Source organism: Bombus pascuorum, chromosome 14 (assembly GCF_905332965.1).
Source record: "Bombus pascuorum chromosome 14, iyBomPasc1.1, whole genome shotgun sequence".
Taxonomy (NCBI): Eukaryota; Metazoa; Arthropoda; class Insecta; order Hymenoptera; family Apidae; genus Bombus; species Bombus pascuorum.
The window spans coordinates 8,501,163-8,528,799 of NC_083501.1; the positions used below are offsets into that span (position 1 = coordinate 8,501,163).

General features: G+C 33.4%; 1 protein-coding gene across 9 annotated transcripts; it reads right to left on the minus strand.

The window, feature by feature from the left end:
* Window positions 1-63: 63 nt before the first annotated feature.
* Window positions 64-26,949, minus strand: LOC132914353 (axotactin). Of its 9 annotated transcripts, XR_009659572.1 has the most exons (29): window positions 26,697-26,948; window positions 18,817-19,148; window positions 18,153-18,310; window positions 17,848-17,951; window positions 17,219-17,571; window positions 16,585-16,753; window positions 16,392-16,507; window positions 15,866-15,972; window positions 15,448-15,793; window positions 14,658-14,935; window positions 13,834-14,074; window positions 13,530-13,760; window positions 12,599-13,006; window positions 11,920-12,123; window positions 11,346-11,745; window positions 10,509-10,756; window positions 10,136-10,414; window positions 9,556-9,755; window positions 9,198-9,495; window positions 7,758-7,908; window positions 7,453-7,615; window positions 6,873-7,035; window positions 6,510-6,688; window positions 4,982-5,408; window positions 4,315-4,394; window positions 3,575-3,745; window positions 2,387-2,484; window positions 1,012-1,066; window positions 414-575 (listed from the first exon to the last, which is right to left on the minus strand). XR_009659572.1 is itself a non-coding variant. In XM_060973394.1 (28 exons), exons 2-28 carry the CDS (start codon window positions 19,133-19,135, stop codon window positions 427-429), a joined length of 5,949 nt encoding a protein of 1,982 aa, XP_060829377.1. In that variant the 5' UTR covers window positions 19,136-19,148; window positions 26,697-26,948; the 3' UTR covers window positions 64-426. The 9 variants fall into 9 exon arrangements, 8 of the variants coding, with proteins under 8 accessions (XP_060829377.1, XP_060829375.1, XP_060829376.1 ...); XM_060973394.1 differs by lacking the exon at window positions 2,387-2,484 and having other exon boundaries at window positions 64-575; window positions 4,360-4,391; XM_060973392.1 differs by lacking the exon at window positions 2,387-2,484 and having other exon boundaries at window positions 64-575; window positions 4,315-4,391.
* Between the last annotated feature and the right edge of the window lie 688 nt (window positions 26,950-27,637).

Sequence of the window (27,637 nt, forward strand, 5' to 3'; positions counted from 1 at the left end):
ACATACATAAGTAAGTACTACAAAGGGGATGTTTGTAGGAAATATTATGTAAAAGTAAAAACGTATCAGAAATAATTTTTATTGTTTCTTTTTTTTCAATAAACGCATTAACTTTTTACGGACTTCTTTAATCGACATCTGTCAACATATAGTATGAAAAAACAGCGAAAATGCTACGTTGGTGGTGTCAACCTATAATTACGTCCAAACAGTAAGTATTACATATTTTTAAAATAAATTATAGATTCTTGCATTCCAGAACGTAGAAACTAACATGAAATGTTTAATGAACATTCGTTATTGTATGTATGTATATCGTCACAAATATGGATTCTTTTATTTCGAATTTGTTTTGAAATTAGTTATGCTCGCGTATACAATGCATATGGCGTGAAATTAAAAATTCTCGTATATATTCGGAAAGCATCAATCCAAAGACAATACTGACTCAACGGAATTTCTATTTCTTGAGTGATATTCTCCGATACCAACATAGTTCAGTGGACATCCAAATATTCTCCGATCGTCCGGTAAATAGATTGGTTGTAGATTGAAAATGAAACGCCTTGCAGAATCTAGAAAGGTATACGTAAAGATTCTCAAAGTAAGTAATATATTGGGAATAAATATTAAAGCTGTATAATTGTATAAAAATCTACCAGAGCTTCTGAAAGAAGCTTACTTCTTGGGGAAAAATTATACTTTCTTATTTTCTTCAATTGTAGTATTACACGAATGTTGCTAGATTAAAATATATCTATCTGTTTGTTTATATAGAGTATATAACATCTTTTGGTTTTGTAATGATACATCAATTAGTTTATAAATTTATTAAAAATGACAAGTTTATATTATATTTATTTTTTTATACTTTTAAGTTTTAATTTTCTAAGGCAACACACTAAAAATACAGTTCTTTTAGTTATAGAATATGGAAACAGGGACAATGTTTTTTTTATTACACTGTTTATTAATACATTATAATTTTCTCACAATTAAACTAATACTGACCTGCAGAAAAATTTTTGACTGTCGTTCGTTGTCCAATATCATTTAGCGTGATGGCCTAAATAAGATTAAACTTGTTTTAAGTAATTTTCAACTTCAATATCTTAGATAGAAAAAATATTATTTTGATTTCATTCCAAGTAACAATGGAAGAACTTAAAACAGGATGAAAGTCGCTGTAGAAATTATGATAAAAATATTTCTTTTAATGCAACATGCACTCAAATGTACTGTATTGATTCTTCTCCCATTATACTTATGATTCATGCAATATTGATTGATGCATCTTTATAATTTTAAACTTTTAGATTACTTTCCTTCTAGTTAATTTTGAAATTTTCATATTATTTGAAAAATTTCTGAAAATTGGTAAATACGTAATTTCATTCATGCAATTGAATATTTTTTTCAAATATTTTTGCTTTATTAAAGTTCATTCTTACTTACTGTAGTTGTAATATTGTCTTTTCCAATTTTTATAAAAAAAGAGAAAATTATCGAGAAAAAGTAATTTACTTGTTGAGCACTGTAATATTTATTTCATTAATTCTTATAATATTCCTTTCTTTATGTATGCAGATTGTATCACGAAATACATTTTTATAACGTAATGATATTCTGTACTTAATATATAATTATAGAAAATTGGATAAGTATACAAATCTCGTATGGGGATTTTTTGACTAAAGCACTGCTGGATATTTTTTCTACTATTTTCTTTGCTGTTTTCCTATTAGTTATTCTGCAGTCTAATGAATATTAGTCACTGTTATATGTACATATATCTCAATAGCAAAGATATATCGATTCAAACATTGTTCCTGATGATAGGCGAACACATACATTTTTGTTTCAATAAAAAAAGGAGAAATAAATTTTCGTATGCTATGACCTAATATAATAAAAACGCAATATACGCTGTTGTGCAAAAATTTCCAGATAGATTTTTCACTTTATATTCCAAAAGCTATACCTGAAAGAATTTTAACTAATACTGGGTATGATGATATAATAAGTAAAAGATTATGACATAGTTATATAATATTAGTTAAAATCTTCCACAATACTGCTTGTGGAATATAAAATGAAAGATATATTTGGAAATTTGTACACATCATTGTACACGAAGAGCAGGAAGGATAATTTTTCTTGCAGATAGGTTGCATTAAATCATGCAATATTAGGTATTCCTAGGTCATGTAATTCGCATCAATATTTTAAATAAAACATACACACGATGCATAGAAAGATTCACTTTATATCAACTATTATACTATCGTAGTAGGTGAATGGAAATTACATTATGGATAGAATGAAGAAAGCAAACGAACGATCACAAGAACAAACGATGCAACAAGCTTTACGATAACACTGATACCTCTAGGCTTCGTACTGCGTTTTCGTGTCATCGTGTTGGGGATTGTTGTTTAATGAGTCAACACTCTCCTCAACACTTATCCTAGACGAATTTTCCGGCTGAAATTATTATACATATATTTTCGATTATGTTCGTCCGCATACGAAACTTTCGAATTATTCTCGATTTTTTTTTTATTCGTGTTCCATATGACATGATGATCCAATTAATTGCCGAGAAAATGGTGTTTATGTGTCTTAGGACTTTTATGGGTATTATGGTATAATTTTCTTTCATGTGTTTTGTGGGTTTACGAGGAGTGAGATGGCACAACGTTTTAGAATTGATTTCTTTAAGGATGTTTTATTCGTTGTTCGTATAACATAATCAATATTGCATATTTATATTTGTATTTATATGTATAAAAAAGAAAGGATAAGGGACGTACATACAAAGCCGACAGAGATAAATAACAAATGTATGATAGATGGATATGAATAACACTGGTGTGTCATATCGCAGCCAAATAATAATGAATATATCCAACAAAATTTGAACACATTTACTTTGTGGTGAAATCGAATCTGTCCTTAAACTACAAATTTTTCTTCACTTCGATATAATCGTGTAACAGTTTAACCCACTAAGGACTATTTCAGGTTGATGCAACATTTCATTTGCATTTGCTTCGGCCAATTTACATTATTGAACTCTGTCCTTTTAGTCCTTTTTGCTTAGAATCTATTTCAATACCATTTCTTCTTATATATAATGGTACGAAGATCGAAAAAATTCAAATATTGTAGTATTACAATATGATAAACTTTTCTTAACACAGGTCTTCTTTTGATACAATAAGCAAATGTGCCTTCGAAAAGTATCTATTATTTCAATGCATACAGTTTCTGTACATTCTGTTTACAAAACGATATTTTTTATACGGACAAGTTACTTCGTATATGTTTCTCGATAATGTTGTATCCATATCCACTACTTGGTCCTTAATGGGTTAAGCAATTTATACGAATATCAAAGTAATAAAATCATGAAAATCATTTTTTAACACTTTTCTTCGTTTCTTAATTTAGCTTAGTTCCACGTTTAGTTTGAGATCTTTGAAAAATAGATTCTTGCGATATCGGATCGGATTCGTATTTCAAATACAAAGACCTATCTATTCAAGGAATAACTTCTTGATGTTTTTCTTACCGACTTGACAAAATCTTTATCGTCAGTATGTTCTCCTTTCAACTGATGTCTCTCCTCCTCATCTGGATTCTGTTCTTTGAAATCGTCTCCTTTTTCTTCTTCTTCTTCTTCAGTCGCCTCCTCTTCTTCGCATTCTTCCAGTTCCGGCTCCTCCTGCAGATCTTCCATCGACTGGAAATCAACGATTCGATGTGTAGAAACCGAATTTATACTTAATCCTTGTACGTTTTATCGTATTCTAAATCTTTTATAAATTTTGTTCTATTGTTCCACTGCTTGGAACGTGCCGTAAAAAGTAATATATGTCGTTGAAGTATTTAATAACAAATGCTCGATTAGAATGTGAAAATTTGGTGTTATCGTCTTCGTAGTAAAAATTAAAAGCTAACAACATTCCACAATATATGAACTAGAATTGATTTACCAAGAAGAAAACGTTAATTTCCAGAGTAATTCTTTTGTAAAATAATTTTCACGTTACTAGAATTATATAACATTAAAGAAATATCGTGATCAGGTATTCGTTTATTTATTTCGATATGTTTTAAAGTATTTCAAAGCGAGTCTGCAAAGTAGATACAAATACGAATGAAACATTTATTGCGCATCGATCATGCAATCGTATCAATTTGAATAAAAAAAAATTTTTCCTTGATTGAGATACTATTGAAAAATCCACTTGGCAAACTGCTTAGAACTTAACATACGTAATTTTTATAAAAAAAAGAAAAAATCTTTACGAATGGATTTGGTTTCGGAGGTTTAGTGATGATGCCTGTATTTACCCCTAGGAGCTCCTTCCTCTCTGGTTCTTCATCTGCTGTAACATATAATTTTAAATAATTTCGAATCTATTTCTACCATAATTTATATTCTAATAATTCCGATTTTCCTATTCTATTTCCTATCCTAACTCTATTTATCGTTATTGAAGACAATTGTTAATTCTCTTAGTAGTCCATCTATGTATAGCTCATCTTCTAATCTTTTCATTGAGCTATTACAGTAGAGTTTCGGTTTTCCGAGTTCCGTTTTACCGATGTTCTCTATCGATGAAGAGTGAAAAAGTGTAAGTAGTTAGTAAATAATTAGTACACGTACGATATTACGTTCAAAATTATTACTGTACTCTATTTTTCTATTTAGGATGTTTTACAATTATGCTCTTTACACCTCTCAAACAATCAAAATCCTTTTTGTTATTATCAAAGATGATTAACATTGAAATTCTCGAAAATCATAAAATTCTACATTTAATTTTCTAGACTATCATTGTAAATAAATATATAAAATAAATAATCACTATATTTTGAACATTTCACATATTTAATATATGCATTCTATTCATTTTTGCATCTTTAAATTTCCTACAAATTTGCAGCTTATTTATCACGATCTTAAACTTACCTTTAATATGAACCCTTTTATCGTTAATTAAGTCTTTCGACTCCGCGTTGGCCAGCGATTTATACTCTTTCGCCACGGACTTATGTGTGCCATTTGGTCTTTTCTCATCTTCCGTCACGTTCTTGAAGCCTACCGTTTTCACGGCACCAGCTAGTTGATCCGTATATTGTTGAGATTGCCATCTTTGAGATCCGGAGGATGAAAGTACGGGCGAGCCAGCGATCCCGGCTTCGCGTCTTCGACGTCGATCTTTTCTTGCGCTTCGCCAAACTTCATAGATGCAGCCGATCACCGCGGTAACGAATACGCAACACAATGCGATGAAGATGTAAGTACCAGCACCTTGTTCCTCCTGTGTCGCGTTGGAATACTGCGATTTATATAAATTCCTCTTCGGAGGATCCTCCATCCAGGATCTGTTGCGATCCTTTGACATATTTATTATATTAATGCTTATTTCATCTTATTATATTTCTATTTGCTATACTGTAGTTACTATATTAGAATGTCTTGTATTGTCATAGTATGTATTTCGAAGATAGTAACGTGTCAAGCTTAATTGAAAGCTATTGTATCAAAATACTTTGGTAAGATAACGTGTGCACGTAAAAGTTAAATAATACAATAACTTTGTTCGCAGTTTACATTAACTGGATTTCTTCTACCAATATCTATATTCCATCAACGTTTAACACTTTGACTGCCACGCCGAAATCACATGTTTCGCTTAGGACGCCAAGAGAGTATTTTTATTATTCAAAGCAAATAATGGCAAAATAATAATAAATTGATGATGTAAGACAACATTCTTCTCCAATGGACCGTTTGTCTTATTGGTGGTCATGGGTGACCACCGTGGCGCCTTGGTAACAGTTGATAGCGATATATTATAACAAGGCTTCGTTTATTTTAACAAACCATTTGCATTCGTTATTTCGTCGTAAGCAAAACGTCCAGAATATATTGTTGAAACGTGTAGAAGATATTAGTAAACAGTATTTGCTCACTCTATATATTATAGTAAGGTATGATCACACTTCTAACTTCAATTATACGATTATAAAGCAGCATTTACGATTATTTTCTAAGGTGTGTTTATAATAATATTCGTAAATTACCAATTAAAGATATGGATGCAAACACAGTGCACCGTTAGATGCAAGATCTGTTCTCATTTTTTTTAATTGATGTTCTAATAAAAATGTTTAATCGTTCAATGGGGCATTTTTTATTTCAAAGTATCTTCTATTTATCGGTTATATTCAAAATGCCCTAACTGACAATTTTCATTCAATTTTTACAATTGTAAGAAGTTTAAGCGCTCCGGTCACCAATGACCATCGTGGCGTCACAGGAAAAACCGTGGTCGGTCATATATGACCAACGTGGCAGTCAAAGTGTTAATATCGCAGAACCTATCAAAATGGTATGTACCAGAATTTAATTAAGTATGAGTGAATTTCTATATAAAAAATATTTAAATAAATGTTTTACTATTGACAGTGATTGATAATAAAAAGTTTCTTACAACGCTATCGTTTCTGGGTGGTTCAGGGCCACGTGGTTCCGTGTGAAAGACCGCGCACTGGGCGCTCCTCACCCCAGCAAGTATCGTCGCCCTGACCGTTTCGCTGCCCTGTTTCGTAAATAGCATATATTCCTCGAGCGGTTTCATGCTAGGTCCCCCGTTGATCGATACCACGACGTCTACAAGAAGAGGGTATCCGTCATTTCGTAATCGCAATGTGGCTGACGATCGTTTTGTCTAACATAAGAAAGACAGTATTCTATTAGAAACCACGGTTCGACTCTTACTGTCGACGAATAAACTGTTATCGGTTTTCGACAGACTTTTGTTTTTCATAGCGGCTTGATTTAACGTAGCACTCACTGCTCAGACAGCCGGTGTATCCCTTGTATTCATTGCCGCTGAATCGAGAATCTGTCGTGTTCAGACCGCCTAGTTGAATCTCTGTCACGCCTGGACTATTGTCCTCGTCTTCTCTCGGCTTCAACACTGGTATTGGTACCATTTGCATCGGTTGGCGATCGATCTACAACCAGTAAAGGGATTGTCAATCATTTTAGGAGATGGTATGACATTTTAAAGTCAAATCTAATCTGTTCGACAGATATTCGACGGTGGATGTTGCAAGGCGTTTCAATTTACATCAAATGCGATTTGGTTTAAGTATTCATCGGCGTGTCTGTATTTAGTATAAGTAGCTATTAATAGACTGTTTTTATGTATCTAGGTAGAAAATTCAAAAGTGGAAAATTAAACAGAAAGCAAGTAATATGAGAAAACATAAATTATCCAAAGTTTAGTGCTTTCTATAATACTTGATAGATGAATTAATATTCTACCGAATATATACTTCTGTAATTCTCAAGAATATTAATTTGTATAAAAATGCACAGTCTACTTGTAAAACTAGAAAAGCATTAAAACAATAGCAAGAATAACACACCAGAAGCGTGGTTGTATTATTATCTCGAACATAGTAAATGCTGTGTCGGTTTCCACGTGCGAAGATTCCTGCACGTAAACGTATTTCATATGTGGAGCCTTCTCTGTTTTCTTCAAAAATCAGCCTACCTTGTGACGACAAAGCAACCAGCAAGTAGTAGTTTCTGAAAAAGAAATCTTTCAAAAGACATCTAGGATTCAAGAGCAATTTCAGATCGTGATTATCATTGGAACGAATTCGAAATATAAAATATATTGATTGATAGTGTACGGATTAGAAACATAAAAAAATGACGAAAAACCTACTTATTTTCTGTTTGTAATAGTAGAAGAACCATGGTATGTTGTTGAACATCGTTAGTTGAGAATGCTAATTGAACCTTCACTTGGTTCACTTTGTCAACCGGGTCGAACTCGCGCTGCAGAACACTCTCGCCACTGAAGTCTGCTCCCTTTTCTAACAAACAATGCGAATTTTGTACTATTGAATTTGATAAGATAAATCTCTAGAGAAATGTAATAATTCTCAAATGTAATAGTTGATTCTCAGTGTAGCAGAAATTATTTTTTCAAATTATTTTTATTGTTATAGTTTAATATCATCTAACACAATTTATATCTATAGTATTTGGATAATCTATGAATTGTCCAAGGTCTTATCATTTATAAATGAGCGATGACTTTGTTTTTCAGGATTGATTTTATTAAGTACAATCGCATAAAACTCTAAGTGACATCATCTTTTTATTGGTCTAATTTATTTTTCAATTGGTCTCTGTATCGTTATGGGAAGTGTCGAAGGAAGGTTGCATCGAAAAATAAGAACACGTAGTGTATCTACTAAAATAAATAAAAGAAATATAAATAAGAAAGAAAGAATAAATATCTAAGAAACATATATTTTAGATCCTATCTATCGTATCTTTATGTATATGATTTATCTATTAAAAGCATATAATATTTTCTGCTAAGACGTGCATTGTATCCAAATGACTAATTGACATTTTAAACGTTTCATGTGAAAACGTTTTTTATTAACACGCGATCTCTTCTAACTTCGACGCAAATGAGTTTTAGATCCAAGTTTATTAAGGTATTTTTTCTTGTTTACTTTAATGAATACTGCGTGCAATATTCGTAGATGAGATATCATGTGACATGATGTCGTTCACGCGATCTCTTTGAAGATATCTCGCGTGCCTATTTTTCATATCTCAATATTTATAACTAATTAATTAAATGTCGTTTCACATGAAAGAGAATTTCACATAAAATTTAAAACACTTGTCTTCCTATATTCAACATCGTTTTCTACATTTTCTAATTTTTCTATGTTTAGTTCCTCTCTCTATCAACGAAAGAAACCGAACGAATTATTCTTTATTGAATGAAATATGAGAAATGTTATAAACAATTTATTCTATCGATGGATTCATTCTAAATTAATATATACAATATTTTAAAAAGAAGCAAATTCATTATTGCGATCGAATAAATTAGCCATTGTACTAGGTAAATCTATTATTATTTAATGATTGGATGAGTCGGACAAAATATTTTTAATTTTCCTAATAATAAAACACAGAAATTATTTCATCTAGTAAATAGTATAATGATATCACGTTGCAAGATATCTCCATAATTCATAAATTAAAGAAGAATAAATTTTGTAGTTCAAAACATTTTCTCAAAAAAGAAACAAAAAAAAAGCCTCGAAAGAATATACTTAAAGCAAAAATATCTCACCATCAGCACAATGTTCCCCAAAGTACGACGTCAATTCACAGTTACAAGAAAACTCCTGTCTTCCAAAATCTTCCGTACAAGTTCCGTTGTTCTTGCACGGGGTAGCGTCACATTTCATCTGACAATTAGGTAGCACTCCTTTGCTACCCTCGTGATTAGCCTCGTTCGCAAGGCTAGGCAAATCAACTAGATATTCTCCGATCATCAATCCACGGAGACAGCCGACGTATCCCTTAATTTGCATATCTTCTTTGCCGAACCTCAGCAGATCATTCGAATCGAAGCCTCCTAGATTCACCTATGTAAGATTTCTGATCATTGCATACATTCGATTCAATTTGAAAGCCTGAAATCTCACCTGGAAGTAATTGCTGGGCGGCGCTGGTGGCCTCTGAGGTGCCAGTACTTCCTTTTCTGGATTTATCCAAGGTTTATTCGAGTACGTGTCTAGCAAGACTGGAGTGGCGTTTAGAGTAGAGTTGTACTCGTTCACGTGAAGTGTCGTTGATTTTTCGTTCCGAATTATTGCGATTTGGATCGAAATTCCTGTGTTCACACCTGGAAGATGCTTGTACGTTACATATTGCTATGTCAAGATATATAATATTATAAATTACTGGCTACAATATTATACATTATTACAAAAAGTATTGGAACACCACTGTATCTATTATAGCATTTATATGCTAATTAGTTAATGCAAAAAATATAAATGTCGATAATTCAAATATATTAATGTTTGTATTATTAGTAGTATTTTCATACGACTACAAAAAATTGATACTATGAAAATGAAATTTTAAAATAAGATAATTTCCTATGTTCCGTTTGTTAAAATAACAATAATATTGGGAGAATTCGCGGACTGCAGCAGGTTCAATAAAGAGCCCAAAATATTTCTGAAATAATATTCCTAATAAAATATCCCTTTTAATTACCTGGATATTCCACGGTGATGTTCTTAATCTCATTACCAGCGTTGAACAGATACACTATACTGGTGCCATTCGAGATGTAAAGATGAGCAAAATTATTCAAATGATCATTCGCATACAAGATCAACGAATGAGTATCATATGTCCTCAAGTTGATCAGAATATTTTGTAACAGTATACTCTTCAACAATACTGTTTCTTCGCTTTCTTCGTCCTTACCAAAGTAATTCTTTTTGAGAAACGCACCTTGGGAAGTGAATGTCAAGGCCTTGTTGTTTATATCTAAATGATCGAATCGATAAAATGAGAATCGAGAGATAAAATGTGGAAATACATAGGGGACAGTGGAGATTTGAAATTGGGTGCAGAAGCTTACTCGTTTCGCAATAGGTGCCAAGGTGAGCCCATTTGTTCTCGCAGACGCACTCGAAGTTGCTCCACAGTTCTACACATCTGGCACCGTTCTGACACTTGTTCGGTTGACAGGAGGGTTTGCAGTCCTTTATGATCTCGGATAGGTGGACCGACATGTAGCTGTGAATGTCTAAAATCTCCCCATTCACAACCAAACCACGGAAACAGCCGATGAGTCCTTGACGAACTGAAGAAGTCCTCAAGTGTTCTCTAAGAGACGAGAATCGGTTTTTATTCTTTTATTTTGGCCAAGTCGTTGAGGCTATGAAGATATTTTTCATTTTTGAATGGAATTTCAAATGACAAACAATCCTCATAGTTTCTAATATTTTCTATGTTCGTAGCTTCATTTTTCTAATATTTTTTAAATCTCTAGGCATTTTTTGTTTCTCTAATCTTTTTAATATTTTGTTCTTTTAATTTTTCGGATATTTATTTCTCAACTAGTGTTTAATCAGCGTTATATCACCTGGGAGATTATTAGTGAAAATTAGAGATTATACTATACACGAAAGACTAACACAATACGTAATTCGGTTTCCATGATGAGCATTGACAATTTGTGGGTTTTGTTATCTTCTAAGATATTTTTGAAAAAAGTTTCTAATTTTTCTACAGTACTTCGTTCTCCCTCTTTTTTCTCAATCTTCAAACATTTCCAATAGTTTATAATATTTTACTGTTTTAATGTTCAGTCTCATTCTCGTAATGTTTTTAGTATCCATAAACTTTTCGTTCTTTAAATATTCCTATATTTCTTTCTTTTTTTAAAGAAGATACTTTAAAAAAGAATACTCACGCAGTGGCTCCGCCAATAAACATAGAACCTTCGAATGGCCCAAACTCTTCTTCAGGTAACAACTCAACCATTTGATAGTCGGTGTTGATCATGAATCTGACGTGATAATCATTATAGTCGATCCAGATTTTATGCCAGTCGCCATTGTTCAATTTTCTTATGCTCTGCACCTCTAACTCTCTGATAGTACCAGTATTTAGAGTGAAGTTAAACGTCAATCGAAATTCTGAAGTCAAAGCAACCATGAAGGATGGATAATTGCTTCTAATTGGTGGTTGATACAAAAGAATGGCCTCTTCTCCAGTTGTTCGAAAACTGAATGCTATATCTCCTTTTCTCCAACCAGGCACTTCGATGTATGATTGCGAGGTCGTGAAAGTGACGACGTATTTCTGTGTATCTAAAAATTAACGAATGTAATAATTAACAATTAGTTAACAATTCTCTTGTGCCATTAAATTTGTAAATTACAAATTGATGTAGAATGTAGAAAATGCGTCATGAGAGCTATTGAATCCAAAGAGCCAATTATTCTAAACAGTTTAATTTAATTTGATAAAGGAACATCGCTTACTAGTTTCGACACATTCTAACGGTCCCAAGGTAATTCGTCCCTGTGCATCGTCTTCGAGATCTTTTTGTTGCAAAAACACCATACTGGTGATGCCCAAGGAGTCTGGTCTTTCGTAGAATCCTTCGTCAGACAGCCATTTTCCTGCGGTTCCGGCGAGAACATCACAGTTACAGCTTAGATTTGCATCGACGCATGTCCTGTTCACTAAACATAAATATGAAATCAATATTTCATTAATATTAATACATTGTCAGTTTTATTGATTATTACGGTAATTTCGAATCAGAAATGTAGTAGAACTCTATTTACGAAAGTTTCATTTCTACGTAGAAGTATACGTACGAAATATAAAATCATTGTAACGTTTGCTATGATATCAAATCTTAAGTATTTCTTATGATAATCGTTGTTTTACTTCTTTATTTCACGAAGTATAAAAAGCACTTTTAACCCATCTGTGCTGCGTAGTTTCTCTAAATAAAGGTTTCTTGTGTCACGTATAAATAGGAAAATCACGCGATTGAGATAATTAAAGTCACTAATTTATCCTGAAACGTTTTATATTATATGGATTCTCGTTAAAATATGGTTTTTATATAATGGACAGAACGCTATAATTAATTACTATATTAACGAATAACGAATAGAACATATAATATGTAAAAGTTCTAATACTCACTTCCACAAGGACAGGATCCCCTAGTCACATTTCCTATGTAGTCTACGGTGGTTCCTTTCGAGCTAATAAACCATGTAGCACTATGCAATTCCAATGGCGCTTTGTAGCAATCGTACTTGATGTACTGACTACAATACAACGAATGTGAGATCAATTCTTGTAGCATCTCTGCAGTGAACTCTCTGTATTTGATGTCGAAAGAGAAATCGGATTCTGCAGTGGATCTAACATCGACTTGTGAGGGTAGATTGTGTTCTACTATAGTCTTTGTCGAGTCCTCGATAGACTGGAATTCACACTTTACATTCGCAGGAGGGAATCTACCGTTTCCATCGATGTCGATCGTGTAAGCTCTGTCCTGGGTATATCCCAATAACGCTAGTTCTTCACAGGTTTTTCTGTGTACAGCTGAAATTTTACATATTTTTTTACTCGCGTTATTAATTCTCTTATCATGATTATTACGCTATAATATTAGATCGTCTGAAAAGTTTCTTTCGTTTCATAAGGAAATAATGAATGCACAACATTTTTCGTTTTATATTATTTTATCGAATTACGTATGATCAATTTTGTTCTATCAAAATAAAACTCATAAGGTTCGACAGATTAGGTTTCATGTTTGTATAAAGATGCGTTGTTGTAAAAGACGTGTCTGTAAAAGAAAGACACTTTTCGGACAACCTAATAGATTATTACGTTGTTGGCTACTCAGTTGAGCTTCAGCATTCTTGGGAAAAATTAGTTTGTTTAAAAAATGTTAGTAGTTGTAATGTTTGATTATTATTTTTTTCTTTTTTTATAGAACAGAAATTAATACTCTAGTAGCAAAAACTATATTGCAGCATAGGAGGAGATAGTCCAGATTAATTAAAAATACAATTTTTCACGTTATTTCTAATATTTCGAAGGAATCTACAAATTTACTTACTAAAGTGACAATTTTTCCCGATGTAGCCAGTGCCTGTACAGTCACAAGTAATTCTGTCCTCTGTCACCGAACATTTCCCCTGATGTTCACAAGTGTTCGGCCTGGTACAAGGATCGACGAATTGGCAATTATCCAAGGCTACCTCGCCGATCACTCTATCGGTATTGATCACGTGTCTAGGTTCTATTCTCTCGTCGTTCACCTGTATTTCACGCATACATCCAACCAGACCTGTGGCAGAGTGCAACGCGTTATAATTTAACGTTCTGGTCACGTAGTTTCTAAAAAAAAATGTTGAATTTACCCGCGTTGCTTTTTCCACTTCCGATGATAACTTTGTCGCCCAATTCGAACGCCATGGAGAAGAGTTTGCTGTGTTTGTTCCGATAATCCACCAGGACACTGAGCTCTCCTCTCGTGTAATTCAATTCGACCGCGTGCCAAGAGGTATTGTAAGGGGGAAATTTGACGGCGGTCGAGACCGTGATGTTCTCCGTTAACACCGGGATCAGTAGAAAGCGAATTTCGTCGTTTATCACGCGCAGCTGATCATTTGTAAATTCGTAAATTGAAATAGACAATTAAAAATGCTGTTACTTTGTGATACTTGACAGTTTAAATTTGATGATACTTTAGAATGTCTTTTTTAACCGAAATTCTACATCGAGGTAGAAGGAAGTCAGCTTGAAATTTTGTTGCATTGGAAGAATAATGCGAAGAATCTGAGCAAACTTTAAATAATAATGGAAGCCATCGTTTGGATTAAAATTAAAACAGTTAAATTCTATTTTATTTCGAAGATTCGCTAAAAAACGAGGCACTATTATTTATAGAATGATTTAATTTTATAATCTGATATTAAAGGCAGCAAATGAGAAATAGAATTCTTATGGGATTCCAACGAACAAATTATAAATTTATATAGTAGAGTAAAGTTATAGATGATATGCTAAATTTATGTATATAAGTTTCTTTAAGAAAATCGCAGTTTCTTAAACACTTCCCCAATAACTTTACTATACAAGTTTTGCTAGAAATTTTTTCTATAACTTTACTAGAAAAATTTATCTTTCTGAACGAATCTATTCGTCTTGTTTATCGTTTTTGAATAAAATGTTCGTAACATACCTCCCAGTATCCAAGACTATGATTACTTGTCACATTCCCCGACGCGACCACAGCCACCGGTTTCGAACTTTTGAAGTCGAAGCTGAGTTTAAGGGAATCGGTGCGTGCTATTGGCCACCAAATGTGGCTGTCCGCGAACGGATACGTTATTGGAATCACATCAACATCTGCCTCGTAATACTCTGGCGCCAATACACCGATATAATGCACCATGGGGTTGGAACGTTTCAACTCATAAATAATGGACTTGTCGTTGAAGAAAACGTACTTCAGCGAACCTGAAACCAATTCAATCGATTTCCATCGATCTTTTGAAGTTGGCATACGAGCGTGTGCTACTGATATAAATATGCGTCTTCTAAACATATCCAGATCACTGAATCATTAAACAACAACGACAAGATGTTTTTAGGTGATCGAGTCATGTAAATTTGCTGACACTTAAAAAGAAATCAAATATCAAATATGAAAATTATATAGGTCTTAGACAAGCAAAAGTTAACTTGAAAAAGGACTTGTCAATTTTAAAGAATTTACGGTGTCATTCAAAGGATAAATTTCTTTCGAGTAATTGTTCGAACAATTTACCTGTATTACACCTTAAAAAGTTATGAAATGTAAATTAATAAAGTGATATATAGAAGAGAGAAATTGATATTTCTTAATCGCGTAGCGGATGAATAATTTCTAATTTTTCTAGTGAAAAATGAAATCACCTTGATCTGATATATAAAATTTCAAAGTAACTGGCTGTAGTTTAAATATTATAATAAACGACAAAGATTCGTACCTGCAAAATTATTATACGATCGAAGGCCTTTCTTCTTGTGCAATTCAGGACCACCGCCAATGTATATCTCAGGATCGATGATCATATTATAATTCTCGCCAGGAATTTCAAGCACTTTGATTTCATCGTCCAAACTAACGAAGACCAAAGATCCATTATGAAATATCGTTAAATTATTCCAATGGTTCGAGGTGATATAATCGCCTAGTTTAGTCGTGATCTTTGACTTGTGGCCGAAATCTAATGCAACGTGAACTGATCCGTTCATGATGTATGCTGCTATGTAGTGTGGTGTCCCATCGATTTCACCAGACGCGTAAAATAAAGCCGAGTCGTCCCATTTTGTCTTTACAAAAATTAATGGAAATATTAGAGAAATTTCTTTACGGAGGGAGATAAAAATTTCTTTATTAAGTACCTTGAATGCAAGGCTTATCCTGTTCACAGACGAGTGAACTCTGTCTTTCCAGTCGTAAACGCGGAACGAGACGTATGAAGAACCTCTTAATGTTAAGATCGTGGCCGCTGAAATATATCATTCTTTTATACAAGATGTATCAGAAAGTTTGGATAAAAGTTTGTATCTAAATTCTATATGTTAATCCTTCGCAGGTAAAATATATCGTTTACGTTCATATTCTAGTGACACAGTCAATAATTAAATTAAGTATATGAAATTCTTTCATAAATAAAATTTTATTATGGTATATCGTGGACAAATGGCCTAAGAAATATCGGATGAACCATAAACAATAAATTCTATCTATCAATAAACTTATCATATAGAACAGAAGTCATTGGAAACCTTAATTTCTAATATTTCTAAATAAATAAAAAATCCTATAATTATAATTATGATCGAATATAAAATTATCATTTTATAAGCGAATTATTTATTTTCCTGATGTAAGTAAATGACCAAGGACTATTTCCTTTTTACGTACTGTATACATCGCATCGTTCTCCTTCGTACTTCGTCCCAAAGCAGTCGCAAGTTAAACTGTTATAGTGGTTCACACATTGACTCGAGATGAAACAGAGATTCTCTCGTGTTCTACATCTGAAATTTATTTATCAAGCAAATCATTCGAACATAGAGATAACAATTATCGTAATATATTTCAACGAGTCCCTTACTTGTCTATGCAGCCCTCTTTCACATTTTCGTGCTTCGTGGCAATCAGAGGCTGAATGGGCAACAAATCGCTGGCCGATTTGCCCGAGCTGAGAACCATATCTCTTATGCAGCCAACAAACGATTCTATTATATACTTCACGCCGTGCAGTCTCTCCTCGGAACTCAACCCTAACGAAAATTGTGTAATTTATGAGAAAACTGATTTAATATATTCTATGGTTTCCTTTCTTCCCTAATTCTCATTGTTTATAGTTGTATCAATAGACTATTAGAATCAGTTGAAATTATTGACTGAATTTTTCGACAAGATCGTCTTTTCTTTTTCTTAGCTTTAGCAATATCTAATTTAAATATTTTTTTTATAGAGAAAGAACCGCTCGTAATATTAAAACATATAAATTAATCGAATGCAAATTACAAATAGAAATACGGAAACTCATTAAAAATTGTACAGTTAACTAAACTTCTTTCAGTGAGTACCATGCAGATATCCTTGAAGTTTCACATCTCAATTTTTTAACGTTCTATACATATTATGTAATTTTATTTCGTTAAACTCTTCACACGTAAACTTCTGTTAAAGATATATAATCAGAAATCAGTAAATCAGATGTAAAAAATAAGTTTCATTACCTCCAATAAGAACGACAGACGCGAGTTCTTCGGACACTCCGTAATTGACTGCGTGCTCCAGAACTTCGACCGTCGTCTCCTCCTGTTTATCGTCCACCCTGGCGATCAATTTCGCTCCGTGGACGTCGATTCTCACCAGAACGCTATGCCATTCGTCCCTGTTCAACCCCTCGCCGACGGTCAAGCTGGTTGACCGCTTTCCGAACACGTGCACCACTTTCAGCTGGCCCTTCTCTACGATCACGTACAGAGCATAAGGGTCTAAGCTCTCTGGTCGATCCTTCACGCTGTGGTAGACCAGTAGACCATGGGGTAATTTCGTGCGAAATTTGAAGGATATCTCGCGACACAGTCTGCAAATTAGAGCCATATTTAGAATAGTGGATCAAGATTTTCCTATTAACGTTGATTTCTCATATTTTTGTGCTAAGAGATTGATAACTCGACATTGGCTTGATTATATAAATTGTTCAAAAGTGGAACTGATCGATCTCATTCTTTACAGATTTCTCAATTTCAATGTTAAAGATACGGAAGGATTTATATACTAATGTCGTTGATCAGTTTGTCCTTCGTGTGATTCATGCGTACAATTTGAAATTCTTTGAAGCATAGTTAAGATTACTCACCGAAGTTGAAAAGGTTTTATACCGCTACCGTCCAGCTGAATAAACGTGTTACTTTGCGCGAACATAAAAGTCTTCTCGTAGCCAGACTCCATGAAAGTTAGTTCCTGTCGAGTAATTCTTTGAGTATACTCTCGTTAACAAATTTGCTATCCTAATTATTTCCCTTGTTAAGCGATGAATTGTTAAATTAATTACAGTTAATATCGTAATATTATGAAATATCTGAATTATTTGTCTCAATCAAATTAGATATATTTGTATCGTATGCCATAGATTTTGAGGCAGATTTAGGGAAGTTAGTTCACCTTTCCTCTTTTGTACTTTGGTACAGGTGGTTTCGTTGGTTCCGGTGGTGCAAACGTTGGTCGTGGAGTGATGGCGGTGGTAGAAGGCAGTGTGTTCGTGGTTGCAGTGCTCGATGTATATACGCTTCCCTTTGTGATCAAATAAGGTGGCAGTGTATCTAAGAAACCAGAAATTCAGTAAAAATATCACGAAAATTTACATTTTCTCTGGAAAGGTACCAAGTTTTTATCAAAATTAAATAAAGATGCCACGGAAAATTTTTCCAAGACTTTAGTTTACTGTCTCCTACGATTTTGCGTGATATCTGTCTCTTTCAGGAAACAAATCGTACAAAGGTTCTTCTGATTATATAAAAAAGAATGTGCAATACAAGGAGAAAAAACAGATTTCATTCACATTTTACACAAAAAAAAATCATTCAAACGCCTAAAAATGCATCGTTGTAAATTTATAAAATTTCTGTAAAAAATTAGCAATTGGGCGCATTGATTATTCTGGAAGTACTGATGTTAATAGAAGTCTACTATCTACTTTTTTTATTTTTGTATTTTTATACTAATCGATTTGTGCATTCCAATTACCTCATCTCTTTCTAGTACATTATCCAATTACGATATTCAAATAATTGAATAAATGACAAAAGTAATCAAAGTATTTCCTTACGTTCAGGACCACCCACGCAATGGTGAAGACATTCAACTTCCGAATTGAAACGATTCTCGTTTCCTAAGCAGCCACCGTAAAGAAAAGTCTTGCATTTCCCTTCAGACTTGATGAACGTCCATTTCTGAACGTACTGCTTGCATGGTCCTGGTTCAGTTTTCACGAGACATCTGTCAGGAAACGTTCTCTTCGTGGTAGTGGACGTGTCCATTTCGTTGGACAGATCGATCTCTGACGAATCTGTTAAATTCGCTGAAACGATCGCGTAAACGTATGCCCAAACGAGGATTCTGAAGATCCATCTTTTGTGGTCGATCATCGTTGTTTTCTTGCTGAAAAATCGAGCAACGTTCATCTAGTATTTCGTGTTTTATTTAGAGGACGCTGTTGTTATGCATTGTTGAAAGCAAAAAAGATTTCGTATAGAGAATGTCGGATAAGTTAGGATAATTCCAGAGTTACTTTTATTAGTTTCTATAGCTTGATAATTTTTAGAAATAATTTTTGGAAAATATGAAAGAGAGAACAGAGTGTTAGAACTGTTTTGCAAAAATATCGAGTAGTTAAAATAATGTTGGTGTTATTTTTATACATTTATCGCATAACCGTTTCTAGGAATAATTTTTGGGAAATGTGAACAGTTAAACAAAGAGCTTCAATGAGAAATCTAGGATTGTTATTGGTAGATTTCAGATGTTTATGCATCTTAGTTTTAAAGGTGTAAAAATACACAGAGTGCATGGTATAGCAAAAATCATTGCTGAAAATTTCGTCTTAAAAAGATCGTGATGTTATTTTCATTAATTAAAAAAGAAAAACGCTTAGTAGCTATTTTTAGAAAATAAGAATAGTATCAGGCAAGAGAGCAGAGAGTTAATCTTAATGAAGAATGTAGCACCATTATCAACGACGATTTCCGAAGTGAAGAAAATTTCGAAAGGAACGTTCATGAATTAAAATATTGGTATTATTTTTATGCCAATCATTGTTGTTTGCCAATCATTTTTAGAAAATGCAGAAGAACCGATACTTAATTTTAAACAACGATTTAAATACATACGTATTTCAACGAAATCCAATTGATCCATATAAAATTAAGCTCACCAATTCCATCAATATTAATCGTTTTATTTCTGAAGCATCTAAGAATCTAAGAATCTGAAGAAATGAAGAAAATTAAGAAATTAATCTACCGTGATACCAAAATTAAAAAAATGTAGTTAATTAGCGCGGTCATTGAATAGTTGAATTATGGTACATCAGTTATACTCTCAAATAAACGGTCGAAAAATTCAATTAAAAACCAATCTCAAATCCGCACTTCCATCGACAAGGATCATTAATATCAATCTGGACTGCTACTCACACCTGACACACTGTCCCGGAAACTCAACTTAATTGCACACTCTAATTAGTCCTTTCTTCGGTTTTCACCGTACCACACACTTTCCTAGCCGCCGCTCTCAACGGCACTCCTCCGCCCATAATTCATATAAAAAAACCAGCCGAAAAAGATCACTTTCGAAGTAGGTTTCTCCCGTACCCACATCCTCCAATTTCATTCTGCACGTTTCACGTTTTGAATTGTGTGGTCGCTTCGTGGAAGAAGAACAAAGCGCAAGTACGAAGATGGGAAAAGAGGAAAAGACGAAGCTTAAGGATCGAGCAGATCGGCGAGATGCGGTCGGATCTCACGTGCTAGGCCGGTCTGTGACAGTTTTCTGCGTCCAAACATTGAGGACGCACGAATCTGCGTACCTTGATGTGCCGTGGTCCAAACGAGATCGCGACTAGCTAGAGGACAGGATGTGACGTCAGAAGGCCCCCGGCAAGCACGACGGCGGCTGCGAGTCAATTGTCTTCTTTCGCACTGACACACCGATAATCTGATCCCACACGAACGACACGCGTGTGCACACGCCGCCACGCACCGTCACGGCCCGGCCACGATAAGCGTCTCCTCCTCTTCTTCGTTCGAACGCGACACTCTGCCACCTTCTCGATCAACGACCAGAGACGCTCTTACAATGCCACCTTCCTCGTCGGCATCGCGAACGACCGATCGCCTCGAGATGATTCCAGTTGCTTCGAGGAACCCGCCGCAAAGCTTCTCAATCGATTCACCAACGTTGGTCGAGGGATAAACGCGAGAGGAGTACAGTTTGTCCTACGAGAGCGTATTGGCGACATCTCAGCGAAAATGAATATATTTGTACAAGATTTAATATGGATTTTAATATAGATCTCAGTAAAAGTTAATATATTTGTAAATAATTTAGTATGGATCGATAATACACTTAAACTATTAATACGCTTTTACTTAATAATGCGTCTAATTTCTTCTGTTATCGATTGGAAAATTGGAGAGTTTGGCAAAGTTTCGGCACGCTTTCTATTCATTTTTCAGCCTGCCACAGATACGGATACAGGTAGTACCCTATATATTTTACGAACGCGTATTATTAGAGTTTTTGATTTTAAAACGTCTTTCAAGTTGGGCTTCGTAATACCAAATATTTTTTTAAGACCTGCATCGGATGACTCGGACGATTAATTCAACGCAGTGACATTGTGGACGATCGCTTCAAACGTATGCAGCACTCATTTCGGAATGTTCAGATCTTTTCAATAATGTAAACTTTAAAGGAGAATCAAACATTATAAGTCAAGGCTTATTCGATAGGACCTCGTTAGATATAAACTTTCTCTCATTAGATATAAATTTTCGTGGATATCGCCAGTACGCCACTCTTGTGGGACAGACTGTATTGGGTGGAGTTTTAGGCTACGATTAAGGCGGATGCATATTTCGACGAGTCGACTTTCTGACGAACTCAATGTGTCGACGTAATCGACAATTTATATTATTCTCATTATTTTCAATAATTAAAAGTATGTATATAGATTTGTATAAGTGTACGCGTCGCAGTGTTCAGATATTTCGTTCGTCAGAACGCCAGTTCGTCTGAATACGCATTCGCTGTAACTATGGCCTTAATCGCGAGCACTCGAATGTAGGTGTTTGTTGGTGTTGGGTGGATGTTTGTGTGATGTTGGTTTCGGTCGATTTGCTGTGATACGAGTGTACTTTTGAACGTGTTATTTTTGTAAGTTTTTGGATTTTGAGTTTGAAAGGATGCAAGCAGAAATTTGATCTTTTCGTTCGAGTTTTTGTTTGATGAAATTATTTTAGGACGAAATTGTTTAGGATGAAATTGTGTTTTGATCTACGAATTGTTGAATTTTAAAAAAGAAACAAGGCAGATGTGAAAGAAGCAAGAAGTTTCTATTGCTCTTCAATTGTTTGTTTTAGTCTTGTTGAACGAAATTGTTGTGTTTAACATGGTCAGTGATTTTCGTAATCTCGTTGTCGCAATTGAATCATTTAATATAATGGAACTACGTTTATCTGAAATCCATTAATTGCAGGAAAATTTGATTTAATGTTTGATTAACTAAATCCCTATTATTCGAACGAGCAATCGTGGAGAATGGTATGTATAATCAATGAATTCCAATTACATGAAGTACCTACATGTTTCAGATAAATACAATTCCATCATAATAAAACTGTCGTTGATAATCATATAGGGTGTCTCAGTTTTTCTGACCAAACTTTGTTTACAGGCATAAAGAAGAGAAAAATGTTCTATAAAAGTACTGTAACGGACTAGAGATTACTATGATACAAAGCAAGAGTAGGTCGACAATGCATTCTGTAACTATTCTGTAGCTATTAATATCGGTATTCGATATTTCAACATGTCCACTGATTATTCTTAGCAGGTACATGTCTCTGACAGAAAGTTTAATTTATGAATTAAAATTTATAAGAAAAGTTTTGTCCTTCTAAGAGTTTCAATACTTGCAAAAATATGTCAAAAATATTTTATTTGAATTTATTAGATTAAAAAATTGTTAAGAAATGCCACTTTTCCAAAATATTCAATGTTTCTCAAAATATATTACAAGTGGTCAATATAAAAAATTATTGGTTATACATATATAGTATACATAATGGAATGTTTTTAAGTTCAATATGAATCGCACCTTGAAGGGACTAAACAGCTGGATAACATGCGAGAAAGTGAATCGAATGTGCGTCACTATTCATCTTCGTCTCCATCATTGCCGCCACCTCTTCCTATTCTTCTTCCTTTCTCCTATCTGTTATTCCACCATCTTCTGTTAATGCTCCTGTTGCTGCCGCTGCCGCTGCTTGTAGCAACTAGACACTAATTTATTAATACCACTCCGACTGTTACACTCTCTTACTCGTCATGGTTTATTGACTTCCATTGCGACCCCGTAACCAACAATACGTTTTCGTATAATCCTTTTATCTCTTTAACCTCTAGTTTTCGTTCGTTTATATGCCATCATTAATTTAAGAGAGACATTTTCGAACGGTTTAACGTAAATCTTTACTTTTCTAATAAAATAATAAAATCTAATAAAATTATCATGGAATTCATAAATGGCATTTTACTCCTTTCGTATTGAATATATTTATGTGAATAATTACAGCGTCAAACCAATTTGCCATTCATATTTTCTGAAATTTTTAATACAGTTTTTTGTATTTAAAGTTCTTTTAAATTTCTAATTTTCTTTATGAGAAAAATGAACTTATATGTACAGCTTCTAGAATACCGTGACCCGAATAAGACTCATTTTAGAAATACCAAAGTTCCTCTCATGAAACCATTTAATGCACCTATGAATAAATATGGTTTCAGTAGATTTAAATACCAAGATTATCGAATTTGAAGCACCAAAATCGAAATTTATCGATTTAAATGGAACTCTAGTACAGAATCCTTACGAACTCGGGCCTCGGAATTGAGCAGAACATTTTTGAAATTTCATTATTAGCCTATTGATTTAATTTCGTTACTAATTGTTCGAAGAAACATTGACGCGTTTCACTTAAACAATTCAAGAACGCACAAATAAGGTAAATTCGCATCTCAAGCAATCGAACAATTTAATTTACGTTCCATATTATTTCACTTGCTAATCACAGTAGGCGAGTTTCTTATTTTGAAACAGCAAGGTAGCAAGCTCTTCATGAACACTCCTGTTGTCCTCAGAAAATCGATATATCGAGCAAACCTAGCGAGTAGGTCATTGTAGCGAGCAGGGTTTAAAGCGAAGGCTCGAAGAAAAGGAAGAGAATTCCTGCTCTCCATTTACGTAATGAGCAATCAAATTTCTTACTTCTTTTTCTTCCTTAGAATTCCTGATTAATTAAACGGCTCACAAATCGATAAAATTTTTTCAAGCTAACCTAGTTAAAGTGAAAGTGGAGTAAATTTAAACTCTTCCTTCATATTGAAATAGAAATAAAAAGTTATTGTATAATAAATATAGTTTTTGACTCTATGACAAAATGTAATATTCCCTAGAATTACAACAGAAGAAAGAATTACAATAACTGCGTTTGTGTAATTGATGTAACTTCTTTGAAAAGTAATTTTAAAAGAAGAAGAGAATATCGTTTTTCAAGGAAATTTTGTTTCATTTCTTATAAAACCAGGAAGTTCTATTTCTATTATTCTTTTCACTGGTTTCGTTATATTTTTAGAGCAACTACGTTTAATTATTCTGAGAAATAATTTTTGCATTTCTTTTCTCTTATGGAAATAAACTTTATTAAATTGCAATGAATGAGATTAAATGAAACGAACAAATGTCTGAAAATCTGAATCTTGTAATGTTATATTTTTCCGTGTAGGGTTGAAAATTACAAAGGCTGAATCAACATGTCTCGAATCTTATGATCGACAATATGCCAATGTATTTTTAAACTGGACTCAGGTTACTTAATTTCGGAATATTTAATTCTAATTTATACATTCTATGATATCCATCTTATAATGGATAAATATCAGCGATGATAGCTTTTGTCACATAAAATACAAGAAGCATTTTATTCTTAAGAAGTAATTTAATCTAAAAGGTTGCTGGTCATCTATGACCCACACGATGTATATTTAGAGTTAAAAATATTAGAGAATATGGTAAAAACAAATGTAAAAATTAATTGTTCAAATTTTGTCTTGTCAGGATCAAGAAGATTGAAAGTATCGTGAAAATGTTAAGAGTCACCTTATCAAATGCTCAAAAGTCGTCTTTCTCAGCTCACACGTTAAGGAGACGCTTCCCTAAGAAAAGTAATTACACTTTAACCGAAGAACACCTAATGTATCCGGGTCACGAATCAGCATCCACTGAATTCGAATACTATCGTCGTCTCTCGATTCCTCGAATGAAAAGCAATCCATTACTCATAATCCATCTCCACGCACGGGATCAATTTTATTTAAGACCAGAGGACTGTCGCATGACCGGAAATCACGTAGGGTGCTACACCGATCTTATCCTTTGAAGGGAGACGATTTAGGATTTACATAAAGGAAGTTTATCTTCTAAGAGTTGAACGCTAACGCGCATATCAATGAGAAAGGATGAATTAACCAGTATGAATCAGTTTGATGTAACTATTGTCTAGGATCATTGCACGTTGCTTCTTTTACGCATAAGAAAATTTTTATGCGGCGGTTTTTATTGTCGCCTCTAAGTTTGTGTAGGCGTCATTTAATTCTCGAATGCGTGATTTTTCGAAATATAATAAAGTATTTTATTAAATATAATATGAAAATGCTATAAATTATTTATTTTGTTGGTTGTACAGAGCTTTTTAAAATTCTTTGGAGTAATTGTAAATTGTTAGACACAATCAGTTAAATTATATTATTCGAAAGCAATAATCGAAATAAAAAATTATTCGAAAATTTAAATCGATTCTAATATAAGACAAAGTTAATTTTAAAAGTAATAAATTGGTTAAAACGATTCGTCATTCCGAACGATTTGTCATTCTTTATTTTTATTTCGAATAAAATTTGCTCAAACCTGGCCGCCTCTATGGATGATCCAACAGGTTGATATAATGGAAATAGTAGCTCGAGCCAAGTGCATAAGAAGTTAGCGTGATAGCGATAATTCTTTGTGTATATACAGTTTTCTCAATCGTTGAACTAAAGATCGAAAGTGTTTTTTTGAAGGAAGATGCATCTGTTTGCATCTTGGCGCTGATTCTTATTCAGAGTTAGTCTGCTTCATTAACCGAATTGAATCTTTAAGGATGATCTTCTAATTGATGCGATTAATAATCGCTGTGTCGCTCGAGTGCGTTTGTGTCATGCTTTAAAAATGTTCCCCTTCTTTGCTTTACCCACTTTTTCTCCTCTCGTCGAATGTACTGTTTATAAGAAATTAAGGCCAAATCCTTGTAAAACTTCATTTTTTCAGTTAGTCGAATAACAAATTTAAAGATTTCTATTTTTAGCAGAGGGTACAGAAGTGTGCTTTGTCTTTTGAAAAAAGTGTCAAAACCAAGTATTTGGAAGAGAAAAATATTTGTTTTGTCGACTCTTGAATAAAAATTTACACTTTTTCGCGAACTATGATATCGTGAGACGTTTTGTCGCGTCTCAAGACGATTCGGTAGGTCGAATTTTTTCGATTTCAAGATTTCAAAATTGTTTTAAGTTCGTTCATATTAATTTTTTCATCGATTATTACAGATAATTAAGCATCGGTAGATTTGAAGAGAATTAAGTTCACGTTACCAAATTTTTTAAATAGTTCAGTGACATAAATTAATTCGATATTAGCAAATTTCTGCACTTTTGTTTTTACCAAATTACTGTTATTCGTTTCTTTCATTTTTTTGATAACGAGGGCAGATGACACTTCCATTTTTCCAAATTAATCATTTCCTTCGAATTTCAATTCCCCCTCCCCAAAAATTATTCCGAAACTAACAACTAATTCTTATCAATATTATCCTCATTCGAAACTAAATTACTTACACGTTCCAAACATAGTCATAAAATCTTCACAAGAAGTCAAAGAGAACACCTTCTAAACAAGCACACTGATCATTGTTCACTCGCGACAGAAAAAATATTATGTTACTAAAATTATTCGCGATAGAAGAACTTTCTGTTATCAGGCTCGTTTGTAAAATTTGTAAAAAGAATTTTTTTGGAACGATATTCTGCCTTTTGGCGTGTCGAAGTGCGCGACGCGACGGAATCGCGCTTACGACTGACACATTAACTCATTCTCCAAGCCGCCGTGCTACTACAGGCTTTTCCTCCACCCACGCAGCCAACCGCGTATCAATTGAGGGTACTATCACGAGGTCTAGTTCTGTAGAAGGTGTCTCGGAAGTGTCCAGTTAACTCGTCAGTTCCTTCGTGAAACTCTCTTCAATTGGCTACCAGAAATGTTTGTTGATCGTTGATCATCGAGACTACGAAATATAAACGGTTTTAATATTACCGATTAATATTAATATCTCTAACAAAATTGGCATAATACAATCAGAGATTATTCGAGGAATTATTTCAAAAAATATTTATTTAAATAAAAAATAAAATGAAATAAATCATTTATTAATAAAACAATTCAGAGAAAAGTTATTTCGCTTTGTTACTTCGTAGATTTATTGTAGCGTAAGAATTGTTAGAATAAATGAATATATAGGGTTGCTTAATATGTGGTTACATATGATACGGTTTTATTTCATTTTATTGTACACTAGAAATTTTTTTCAATGGTTAGTAGAATTTGAAATTACGATAAAGGGAATATTCCAGATTTAATTTTTTACAATTTTTATTAAGAATGAAAGAAGAATAGTCTTAAGAGAATATTCTAAACTAATCTTTTACTATGTGCATCCCAAACGATGCAAGAAAAAGATTCAACAGGAAGAGGAAAGAATCAACGATGGACGAAAAATAAT

Bases quoted from the DNA above. Each gene is read 5' to 3' on its own strand.
- LOC132914353 (XM_060973389.1), bottom strand. From the start codon at position 19,135: ATGATCGACCACAAAAGATGGATCTTCAGAATCCTCGTTTGGGCATAC. The intron at 10,415-10,508 runs GTAAGCTTCTGC...TCGATCATTTAG, and splicing joins TGGCACCTATTGCGAAACGA to ATATAAACAACAAGGCCTTG. The intron at 6,689-6,872 runs GTGAGTGCTACG...CTCTTCTTGTAG, and splicing joins ATACACCGGCTGTCTGAGCA to ACGTCGTGGTATCGATCAAC.